The sequence below is a fragment of the Chiloscyllium plagiosum genome, chromosome 11 (assembly GCF_004010195.1).
Source record: "Chiloscyllium plagiosum isolate BGI_BamShark_2017 chromosome 11, ASM401019v2, whole genome shotgun sequence".
In the NCBI taxonomy this organism is placed as follows: Eukaryota; Metazoa; Chordata; class Chondrichthyes; order Orectolobiformes; family Hemiscylliidae; genus Chiloscyllium; species Chiloscyllium plagiosum.
In genome coordinates this window covers 42,725,863-42,738,276 of record NC_057720.1, presented here as the reverse complement: position 1 = coordinate 42,738,276, position 12,414 = coordinate 42,725,863, and the positions used below count along the sequence as shown (strand labels likewise).

At 36.5% G+C, this 12,414-nt stretch overlaps 1 protein-coding gene across 4 annotated transcripts in view; it reads right to left on the bottom strand.

Annotated features, from left to right (window-relative positions):
- Window positions 1–9,261: 9,261 nt before the first annotated feature.
- Window positions 9,262–12,414, bottom strand: part of eps15 (epidermal growth factor receptor pathway substrate 15) — a 169,926-nt gene continuing 166,773 nt past the window's right edge. For 3 of the 4 annotated variants that reach the window (XM_043699211.1, XM_043699212.1, XM_043699213.1), the window contains one exon: window positions 9,262–10,100. In XM_043699211.1, coding sequence (XP_043555146.1) covers window positions 9,954–10,100 — 147 coding nt within the window. In that variant the 3' untranslated portion in view covers window positions 9,262–9,953. The remainder of the gene's footprint in view (window positions 10,101–12,414) is intronic. The other variant, XM_043699214.1, reaches the window with a different exon arrangement.

Genomic DNA, 12,414 nt, shown 5'->3' with positions numbered 1-12,414 from the left:
CTAACAAGACCCATGAAGCTCAATATTATCCAGCACAAAGTAGCCCTCTTGATTGGTACCATATCCAAAAACTTCCACACCTTCCACCACTGACACTCAGTAGCAGCACCATGCACTACTTACAAGATGCACTGCAGTAATTCACCAAGGCTCCTCAGATAGCACCTTCTGAACTCATGATTACCACATCTTTAAACACAAAGACTGCAGATACATGGGAAACTACCACCTGCAAATTTCTCTCCAAGCAATTCACCATCATGATTTGGAAATGTATCACTTTCTTCACTGTCATTGGGTCAAAATCCTGGATGCCCCCCCCCTTAACAGCATTATGGGTGCACCTAGACAAAATATACTTAGCAGTTCAAGGAGGCAGTTCATCAACCTGTGATGAAGAAGGCTACTGACAATCTTCAATGATGGCAGAGACCACAACAAATGTGCAAGTGATAAGTTGAAAACATTTGCAAACAGTTTTAGTCAGAATTCCCTAGTGATCTTGGTTTCCTACCAAGTCCCCAACGTAACAGAAGCCAGAGTTCAGACAATTTGATCCACTCCAATCTGTACTTTTATCATTTAATCAATCCTGTAATCCACCTCATCACAGACCTCTCTTTGGTTCTTTTCCTGCAACCCTTACTTTTCAGCTCTAATATCTTGCAATTCGAAAGAACAGCTATTGACCAGAAAGTGTAAGGACTACACACAATTTATTTTGCATAATAAACCAGAAATTAAAGTTTGAATTATCAGTTTTGTTTTTACAACTTGAAAGAAGCTGAACTGTATGGAATGCTCTTGCTAAAACTTAATTTGATACTTTAGTACTGGCTCCAGCTGTTTTTAGGGGGGGGGGGAAACAATAATGCCCAGCAATCTCATTTGCATTGATCTAAAATAGCAGTTTGATACAAAACAGAGGACAGAAAGCAGTTGGGATTCAGACCTTTAGCCTACCAGCAAGTGGAATTACTCTCTTTCTCTCACTGTGAGTAAAAGAAATAACACTCAAAGATTTGGGGGAAAAAAAATGAACTGCTAATTTAAGCCAAGACTTGGACCAACTGAGCAGCTACTGAATTGAAAGTCACACTATTTAATGTGATATCATCTCCAAAATCAAAACAACTGAGAGACGGTCACATCATTTTACCCCATTTGTTTGGAGTCTGATCCATATTGAAACATACAGAATAGTGAAAGACCTGGACAGATTGGATGGTGGGAAGATGTTTCCATTTGTAGGGGAGACCAGGACCCAAGGGCATAGCCTTAGAGTGAAGGGATGACCTTTTAGAACAGAGATAAGGAGCAATTTCTTCACCTAGAGAGTGGTGATTCTATGGAATCCATTTCTACAGAAAGCTGTGGAACAAGGTCATGGAATATATTTATGACAGAGATAGATAGGTTCTTGAGTATCAAGGAGATTAAGGGCTCTGGGGACAAAGTAGGAGAATGGGGTTGAAAAACTTAGCAGCCATGATTAAAGGGCGGAGCAGACTCAATAGGCTGCATGGCCTAAATTCTGCTCTGATGTCATATAGACTTTGTGCCTTTTCATCTGTATATTCCATCCATGATATTCCTTTAAAAAAGCTGTTTGTCTTATCTGTCTTGTTTGTCCTATTTGTGAATAAACGTCTATGTGTGCTTGGATTTAAAGTTTGTGTAAGCTTGTAGGTTTGTAATTAATACTCTGTTCTGCTACAATGTTAGAGGATAGGTTCATTACAATAAACAAATTTTTCATTTATCTTAAAAAGGGGTCACAGTTAGGCATTAACTGTGGAGATGAAATTGGTCATGTGTTAAACTTGTGACAATTCATGGATTGGTAGGGCTTGGATTCCAGTACACTACTCCCATCAGGATCTTAACAAAAGAAACTTGTTCTCTCTCCACCCATACTAATCTGCTACATGCTTTCAGTACTTCACATTTTTAATTTAAGAATTTCCAGCATCAGCAGTTTTGTGAAGAAAAAGACTCTACCTAGTTAACTTCATTGATGCCACCATGGAAGTACTGTAGTCATTTTTAGATGGGAAACTCTACAACCCAGGCTATCAAAAACCTTGACAAAATTAAATTTAAAATATTAAGCAAGCTCATAGATGCTCATGCAACAAGTCAAAAAAAATTTCAAACAATAAATATGAATAGAGGTGGCAATAGCAGATAAAATTTAATATGGACAAATATAAAGCACTGCGCATATGAAGTAAAATGGGTATTACAGTTACTCCATCGTTAATTTGAAGTTGAAGAGGAATCCAAGTCATGAAAGACTCAATCCTTAACTTGTCCAATTAATCCAGCAGCATTAAATGATAGACAATTAAACATTTCAAAATATTTAAAGTCAACTAGGGATTGGCAATAAGTGCTTGCTTCGCCAGTCATGTCCCATCCAATTAGTGAATTAAAAAACCCATCCTTACTAACTGCACCACGCTCCGATAAGATCATAGCGCAAGTCGAATGTCTGGTTCTGATCCCCAGGTTAAAGCCATTGTTTAAACAGCGCAGACAATATTGGAGATAACCAGTTTCAATATTAAGAACAAAATACTGTGAACATTTGATATTTACAAGATTCAGAATATAATACCTTATAGGGGAAGACTATGTCTGGAGTATTATTTAAAACTAAATTACAAAAACTTGTTTACATTCAAGTTCAAACTGGCAATTGACAAAATTGCAACTAAAGTCAGTGATTTCTTCAAAAGAAGAATATAAGTAGAATAATTGAATGGATGGAATAGTGTGAATGTCCCAAATTGTTAAAAAATAACTCCATGCCACAACTGTGAAGGTTACTGGGTATTTATGCATGGGATCAATTATAATGGAATGAATCAGCTCCTTCATCTGCATTTATCTTGTGATCCTGAGATAACAAGCTGCTACATTAACCTCATTTAAAACTGCTCTCAGCATGGATGCGACAAGTTACAAGAGGGATTTTATTTGGTGTATAATCAATTTTGACTAATTCTGAAAAATGCCTGATGCAGGCCATTTTCTGACCCTGAAAGCAATTTGTTTTAAAGACAGTAAATAAAACAATACATTGCAACCAATAATATAAATGGAAATGTTGTATTTTTCTGGTGAGGTTCAAAGGAGGTTGAGTGTGACATTATGATCACAAGATGTCAATATGGCCTGATAACACAGGCTATTGTAGAACAGAAAATTATGTTAATTTTGCTCCACGAGGTTTCATGGTAATTCCAAAGTGGTCTCACTTTCAGTCCTTTGCAAATCTATACTGCATTTCAGCCAAGACAGAATTCCAATTCATTGGATTATTTAAAACTGTGTTAGAAATATACAATTAACATAGGAATTCAAAATTCAATACTTTTCTATGTTATAATTCTTTTTGGTTCAAATATATTGCTTATCTTGATTACTATGGAACTGGTAAATTTTGACCATGATCTATTTTGAAATAGTTTCCTTTCTTTCTCTTCAGAGTCATACAGCACAGTAACAGACACTTCGGTCCAACTCAACCAGACATCCCAATCTGACATTTGCCAGCACTTGGCCCATATCCCTCTAAGCCCTTCCTATTCATATACCTATCCAGGTATCTTGTAAATGCTGTAATTGAACCTGCCTCCACCGCAGAAATGATCTGAAACAGAAACCTTCCCATGTAGAGAAGCCAGAATATAAACCTCCTGTTACAAATAAGGTTTAAATTTAGTCTTATTGGAATCCTATCTGTTATATTCAAGCATATATAGGTACAGTACTGCTTTCTATCTGCTCCTCAGAATTTGAATGACAGGAAGATTTTTCCACAAGCATACTAATAATTCAATGAGACCGTATTCTTGCCTTCATAGAGTGGATTGCCCGCACATAAATTAAAAGTCTGAATTCAGCATTATTTGTAGTTTTCATGTTCATATAAACTGAGACACTTCACAAAAAGAAGGGAACACTGAATTGCATTAAATAAGCCAAGTTATGTTACAAATTTCATTTTGTAGCAGTTAAGAAAATAACAGGTTAAGGCCATTCAACCCTTCAAAATCTATTTCATCATTCTATTATGATAAAGTTGATCTATACATCAACTCCATTTACCCCATTGTTACAAATCCTTGATAGCTTTTCCTAGCAACGTTTTATCAATCACAAAATTGAACATTTCAATTGATCTTTGCTACAAATCCAGATTTATATTTCCCCTTTTGTTTGAGGTTTTGTATCCTGTTTTAATTCCCAAATAGCCTAACTCTACTTTTGAGACTATGCCAATGTTGTAATTGCACCAAAGAAAATAGTGTCTCTGTCTCTACAGTACAAGATACCTTTATCCTTTTATACAACTCTGTTACCCACTATCAACTTTCTAAACTCAAGGGGATGCAAACAAGTTTGTTCAACCTGCCCTCATAATATAAGTCTTAAAACCCTGCTAACTTCTGATTAATCTGCACTGTATTTCTTCAATATTTTCAAAGGTTTTGTGCCCAAATTTGAATACAGTGCCATAGAAGCAGTCCTACCAAAGTTTGGTACAATTGGAACAGCCCTTCTATTCTTTTCAAACTCAACTGCCTTGAAATTAAAATCAATATCTCATTAGCTTTTTTGATTACTTCCTGTCCCTGTGATTAAGTATTTACATAATTTGTAATTACCACACATTTGTAAAGGCTATTTGGTTTGTAAAAACAATAATCCAAAAACCTGCAAAGTGGTTCCTGGAATTACAAGACTGTGCTGTTCATTCATTGCTGCCAAAAAGGCAGAAAGATGAGAGGAGGAATTTGTTCTCCTAGAGGTTTGTGAATCTGTGGAATTCTTTATAACTGAGAGCTGTTGAGGTTGGGTCATTAAGTACATTCAAAGCTTAGATAGACAAAATTTAAATCAGCGAGGGAATGAAAGGTTATGGAGAAAAGGCATCAAAGTAGAGTTGAGGATTAATGATAGAGTAGATTTAATGGGCTGAATGGCCTATTTCTCCTCGTATGTCTTAGGGTTTTACTTATGCTTTTAACCACAAATCACATTTAGAATTTGATTAATCCTTAGGCGATACAATGGATTCTTCTAATGGTGTGAGAATTGAAAACTCCCGATAAAAAAGAGTTGAGACTGGCTGAGGACAGAAAAGCTGAAAATTAGAGGCTAAAGCCAAAATGTTCTGAACATTTTTTGACAATGAATCATGTAATTATAGCACTTTTATAATATGCAGTGAATGCAAATACTTCTGGTGAGCTGAAATTTTAGCTTTATTTTGGCTAATATTCTATTTCTGCCAAAACCATGGACCAATGCATTTCTATCAATCCACCAAAATGACCATTGCATTGCAAAATTCAAACAATTAGTGCATGTAATAGAGGATGAAGCCCACACCAACAATAAAACGGACTTTGCTGGATGATACAAAGGTGAAGCTGTGCAAACAATGTTTCAACAGGATCCCATTTTAACCCACCCGACAGCCATGATTTAGAGGAGCCAATGTTGGACTGGGACGGACAAAGTTAAAAATCACACAAAACCAGGTTATAGTCCCACAGGTTTATTAGGATGCAGTAGCTTTCGGAGTGCTGTTCTTTCATCGGGTAGCTACAAAAGATTACAGTAATACAAATGATAGTGAATAAACCTAGATTGTTCAATGAATCATTGTATCACTATAATCTTTTGCTATAAATTCTATGTCTGATGGTCCTGCTTCACAACCACCTGATGAAGAAACAGCATTTCGAAAGCCAGTGCTTCCAAACATACTTGTTGGACTATAACGTGATGTTGTGTGATTTTTAACTTTCTCTAGAGCAAGTAGGATAAACAACAAAGGTTGGCCTTGCCAGCATGTCTGTAAACATATATATAAAAAAGAAAAACCTCTAGGAAATTAACATGACTTCCTAACTCCAGCAAAAGCAAAACAGCAAAAAAATCGCACAGGAATCTTTGACATCGTTAAAATTTGCACAATATAAATCAACATAAAAATGTATCCTACAAATATGAAAAGGTGCATTTTCAAGGTACTTGTAAAAAAGACTTACTTATACACTCTCAGGTTTCAGTCAAACTTTCCACATCCCATAGTGACAGAAAACTCAGACTCTGACCTTCACCCACACATCACTGTAATAACAATATCTCTACCCAAGACATATAGTTGCTTCTCAACCCACATCTCCCCAACTTAGTTCCACTCTTTTTACGGCCTCCACCTTCCCGCTCTTCCCGGTGACCGGCATTTTTCCACCTTTTCCACATAAATATTGTTGACATTTAACTGCCCTATCAAATGGCCTAGCGAGACATTATGAATCTGCAATGCCAGGAATGCCCACATCCAATGAAATAAACAAAAACTAAATATTTTATTTTAAAAACTAGACCCTAAAACCCATGTTTGCATTTATCAAAAGAAATCGGTTTATACAGATATGAGGTGAGCAGAAATGAAAGAAAAGTAGCTTAGTCTTAATATGGTCACAGTTGCTGGTGAAAAGCATTAACAACATTAAGTATATGAGAAAAATGAAAGAGGATCCACCATAACAGAAAATTCAAATTGGACTATCATAGTATGAAAATCTTGCAATGTTATATTTGCAACAAATCCCCCAAGAAAAATCAGTATTAGTTTATTTCAACTGCATTTGAATGAAAACATTCAAATAATGGAATAATAGTACAACAAAATATTACATTATTCTTCAAATTTCAAAAAGCAGGTTGATTAAACAAAACAGATGACAAAGTTTAATGATATTGTATTTGGAATGCAGATTCTAAAATAGACAGAGCCATATTTAGTTTTAAGTCTGATTTGTATTTTTATATCATGTGTAGGAAGTAAATTATATAGTTTCAGTTTAAGATTAGATTTGTTTTGTGTGTGGTGCTATAGTGCCTGAAGTTTGTTGATACATGTACTTTTTCATAAGGGTTTCCAGCCACAGAGTTTATGGCAAACAATGCAGTGCATAAGAAATACAGCTTAAAAAAAAAATCAAGATATCTATCATCAAGGTGTCTGAAGACATAGAGACACAAACAATATAATTTAGAAAAGCATTATATGCAGGTTTAGGCAGAGCAAAAACATGCTATTAGTTTAGTAGTCTTCAAAGGTTAAGGATGGTAAGTTCCAAGTGGTTTGGAAGAAAATTCCTGAAAGCTGAGGGTATCAAGACTGCATTTGTTTATCTAGTAGCCAGTAAGAAACTTTAGACAGCAATTACAGCCCTAACGACTTAAGAATGAATTTTAAAGTGGTGATAGGTTGACCCTTCATTCAGGTTTGAATATCTGTAAGGATGTTGTCAAGAGTAAAAGGGTTGATTCTGTATTTTTGATATTTACAGTAAGTCCATTTCAAATAGTTTAAACCAATTATGATTTTGTTTCTTTTGCGTCTTATAACTGGGATGCTCTTTCGTTAAAAGTATGCTTGGGTCCTTTTTGAATATGTTCAGTAAATGACCACCATGGTGTGTTCTTGTGAGGTATATTACATTGGTTCAAATTTTGAAATAGCTTTGACTGTTGTTAAGACTTTTCTGGAATAGAAAATGCCACATGAGATTATGTGAAATCTTTGATAAAAAAAAAGTTTACCACAACTTAAAAGGTTGGCATAAAAGTCAGATCTTATGAGGCTGTGATACTTAAAATGATTACCCAATATTTAGAATTAGCTAAGATTCAGTTAGGAATGCAAAAAGAACTTGAATTAAAAATGAGAGGAGAAAAAAAATCAAAGAAATGTGTAGGGGAAAGGGAGGAGAAAAAAAAAATAGAAAAATGGCATTAAAAATGCTTGTATTCCAAAGAGGGAACTCAGACAACATTACTTGTTTATAATAAAGGAAGAAAGAAGAAAGTGTCAGTTCTGCTATAAGCAATAGTTCCATTCTCGTGCAATCCCGTGTTAAAAAAATCACGTAAAAGCAGCACCATTTAACCTAATGGGGCCGGAATCACATTATAACCAATATACACTTCAAAACTTTGTGCTTTAGAAAGTGTCCCCAATTCATCAACTGTGTTATCGTAAATTCATGTTAACAAAATACAGAAGGACCTGTAATAGCTCAGAGGATGATTCTGATTCTAGTGAGAAATTTAACTAGGAATGTGCATTCAGTGCGTAAATTTACAAAGAATGAAGTCAGAAGATGGTTTTTCAGAAAGGATATCTGTGAATTTAAAGTGGAAGACTATCACAGACTAGGAGTCAAACAAAAATCTAGAAATACATCTGTGGTGCCTGAGTTAATGTTTCCAGTTCATGGTCTTCATTAAAAGTGGAAAATGTCTGAGATGTAAAAGGTTTCCAATGAGTAGACAGGTGGGGGCTGAACACAATGCCAAGTTTTAATAAGGCAAAAAGATGGAGAGATTAAATTACAAAAATGATGATGCGAGGTGAAAGGTTATGGTAATGGAAAAAAAAATCAAGAAACACGGCGGCACGGTGGCACAGTGGTTAGCACTGCTGCCTCACAGCGCCAGAGATCCGGGTTCAATTCCCGCCTCAGGCGACTGACTGTGTGGAGTTTGCACGTTCTCCCCGTGTCTGCGTGGGTTTCCTCCGGGTGCTCCGGTTTCCTCCCACAATCCAAAAGATGTGCAGGTCAGGTGAATTGGCTATGCTAAATTGCCCGTAGTGTTAGGTTAGGGGTAAATGTAGGGGTTGGGGTATGGGTGGGTTGCGCTTCGGCGGGGCGGTGTGGACTTGTTGAGCCGAAGGGCCTGTTTCCACACTGTAAGTAATCTAATCTAATCTAATCTAATCTAATCTAAAATAAGATCTGGATGTGATCAGGCCAGATGAGGATGGCAGATTTTCTTCCCTAAAGTGTAAAGGTGAAAGAGTTTCTTATGGCAGTTTCATAGCACCATCACTAAGATGATTCAGTGGGAGATAGAAAATAACAAATTAATTTATTCTGCTTAGACATCACTACAATGCAAATAAAAATGCAAGTTAGATTTTTGATGGGCTACAAATCACCAAGTCAGCACCAGAAGGATAAGTTGCTCTTATAATTAGGTAGGAAGGGTATGTGAAAACCAACAAGGTATTTTAATGGAGACTTCAGTGAAACAAAAAAAAAACCTGGGAAAACCAAGCTGTGATTTCTTAATCAACTGTGAATTCATATGGGTATACTGAATAGCACAGATGGTGCTGGCTAGGTCCAGCATACTACATTCCATTTTAATGGATTCCACAGAATATCTTAACATAAGCTTGCATTTTATTTGATGTTATTTACTCATCCAGGCAGTCAGCAATTTCACATGAACATGAAAGGAAAATCACTTAAATTTATAAACTGACAAGTTAAAAAAATAAAGCCAGTAAAAAGTTTAGCAGTGCATACGTTTAACTTACAGCAGCAGTTTCAGCATGTATTTTGAAATAGATGTTCTATACAGTTATATATTGTTAGCACTGGTGGTTACAGAAACAGTTAATATGCTACACTTGAAAAGTTTATGATTTTTGAAATCTACTTAGTCATTAAGGTGTAAATATGTACAGCTGTTCAATGGCTTCTGTATCCTATTGGACAATATTATTTGAACAGGAAGCAGAGATGGTACACTCCATTACCCAACAATGCAAAGGAGTATAATTATAAGTAAATTCATTGCATTTAATACAGATTTGCATCAGTATTTAGCATGTACATTGTTTTTATTTTTACATATACAGGATAAAGGTTATTTTATATTTTTGAATTAATAAGTTTCACCACACTGATCCAAGTCCAGTATAAGACTCTTTAGTAATGAACTAATAATTTCAGGGAAGAATTTCCATAATGACATAGTTACTTTAGGTAGTTTCTATATAAAATGTCATTAGTAAGAGTAGACTTGCGAGTCAATGGCAGCCAGTACGTTGAGAACCATAGAAGAGCTATTCATGCTTCTGATATTTCAGATTTACTGAGTGCTATGGCCAGTTCCAAATCCTCTTGTTCTTGCTGATTTAATCTCGCTAGTCGTTCCTTCTCTGCTCGTTCACTTTCTCTTTTAGCCCATTCTATCTGGTCTTCCTCACTGGGGTACTGAAACAGTCAAAAACAAAACGACAGAAAAATACAAACTATTTCTTATAAACAGCACACTGAAAACAGGAAAAAAAAGTGGTATATTTTACACAAACAATAGTGGCTCAGCTGATATTTTAAGGAAATCAAAGTCAGTTTACCTTTAGACGTACACATGTTGCAAATTTGTTGCTACAACTACAAACATTATTAGTTCATAACTTTTGAGATGCTTAACATTTAATCGGGAGAACACTAGCCTCACGTTAGCAATCGCCATTATTGACCAACAGTTTTAGTGTTCAAATAAAAACAAAATACTACGGATGTTGAAGATCTGAAATAAAACCACAAAGAGCTGGAGGAACTCAGCAGATCTGGCAGCATCTGTGAAGACAGAAACAGAGTTCAAAAGTTTACCTTGGAACTGATTTGGAGTCATGGGACACTAAATGTTAACTCTGTTTCTCTCTTCATAAATTCTGCCTGATCTGCTGAGTTTCTCCAGCACCATGTTTTATTTCACAGTACTGAATGGTTCCTGATTAAGTTTATGCAATTCCAATACTAGATTCAATTGCTTCTCATAGATTTGCTTTGGGGTGGATAGGCATACACATAACTGCATTAACAAGGAAGAAAACATAACTAGAGTCACTACAGAGCTCAAACATTTGACCACATTTACCAAAATATTAAGAGTACTTTGCTCTACAAACTGGTAATTACTTGAAACAAAACATATTCAGTTTATCTCCAAGTTCAAATTATGTTCCAGAAACTTAGACCTGGGCATAACCAGAAAAGATTAAGCAATTTTGGAGATGCAAAGAAGCTAGAATTAAAGGAGAACAGAGATCTGGGAGGGTTGAGAGACTGGAGAAGATTAGAGGGTGGGCAGGGTGAGGCCATGAAGGCATCAGAAAACAAATCAAATTACTTTAAAATCAAAATGAGCGAATGGTGGTCAGATGATGGTGGAAGAGGACCTGCTTCAATTTAAGACACTGGAACCAGGGCTTTGGATGATCAAGTTTATAGAAGGTAGAATCTGGATGATCAGCCAGGGGTACATTGGAATAATCAAGTCTCCAGGTAAGAAACGCACAAGAGAAGGTTACACCAACAGATAGGCCATGGTACAGAGATGCAAATAGGTTGTCCTAGTGATGGCATGAATGCGATTGGAAGCTCATCCCAGGATCAAGTGTGACATCATGACTGTGAACAGACTGGCTTAATCACAAACTGTAAACAAGGAGAGGAATGGAATCTGTAGCCAGGAAATGGAGTTTGGAACAGGGGCTAAAAACAACGGCTTCAGTCTTTTCAATATTTAACTGGAGCCATTTTTTATTCATCCAATTACCGATGACAGACAAGCAGTCTGATTATTTAGCAACAGTGGAGAAATCAAGGGAAGGTGTAAGGTGAAGTAGCACTGTATTTCATTCGAATACCTATGTAAACTGACACTGCCTTCAGAAGAAGTTGATAAAAAGCAACAGCTGGATGAGGAAGTGGAGTGTCGAGGATAACTCTTTGGGGAAACATTAGAGGTAAGTGGTGTGGGAACAAGAACAGAAACCATTGCAAGTGACTCTCTGGTTGTCATTGGGCAGTTAAGAGTAGAACCATGTGAGTGCATTTTGATTCAACTGTTGACAGTGGAGAGGCATTAAGGAGGATGGTGTGGTAACCCTGTCATAGGCTGCAGGCAGGTTGTGAAGATTAACAAGGGAAGGCTTATATTTGTAACAATGATACAGAATATCATTTGTGATTGTTAAGAGGAGCTTCAGTACTGCAACAACAGAACCTGTTGTAGGGATTCAGACATGGGAAAGCAGGGAATGGATTTGAAAGGCCAACATGTTTAGGGACTTTAAAAAAGAAAAGGGAGATTGAAGGTGGCATAGTGGTTTAAAACATGGAACCATTAACAGTATCAGCCAACGTGGGGGCCAATAGGGGAAGTTGAGTGATCAGCAGTTTAATGGGAATAGGATGGAGGAAACAAAGGTGGTTCTCATAAACAAGAGCTCAGAGTTGACATCAAGGAGACAATAGAGGAACTGCAGAAAGCTGAGAGATGAGAGTCAAGGCAGAAGGAGCAGAAAATAAGTTTGGCCAAGTGGTGGACTCTCCCTCTTTATGGGCATTTAAGAGGGCATTGGATAGGTATATGGAGGATAGTGGGTTAGTGTAGTTTAGGTGGGCTTGGATCGGCGCAACATCGAGGGCCCAAGGGCCTGTACTGCGCTGTATTCTTCTATGTTCTATGTTCTATGTTCTAAGTGGACAAATAAATATGGCAGAGGCACCATACAAG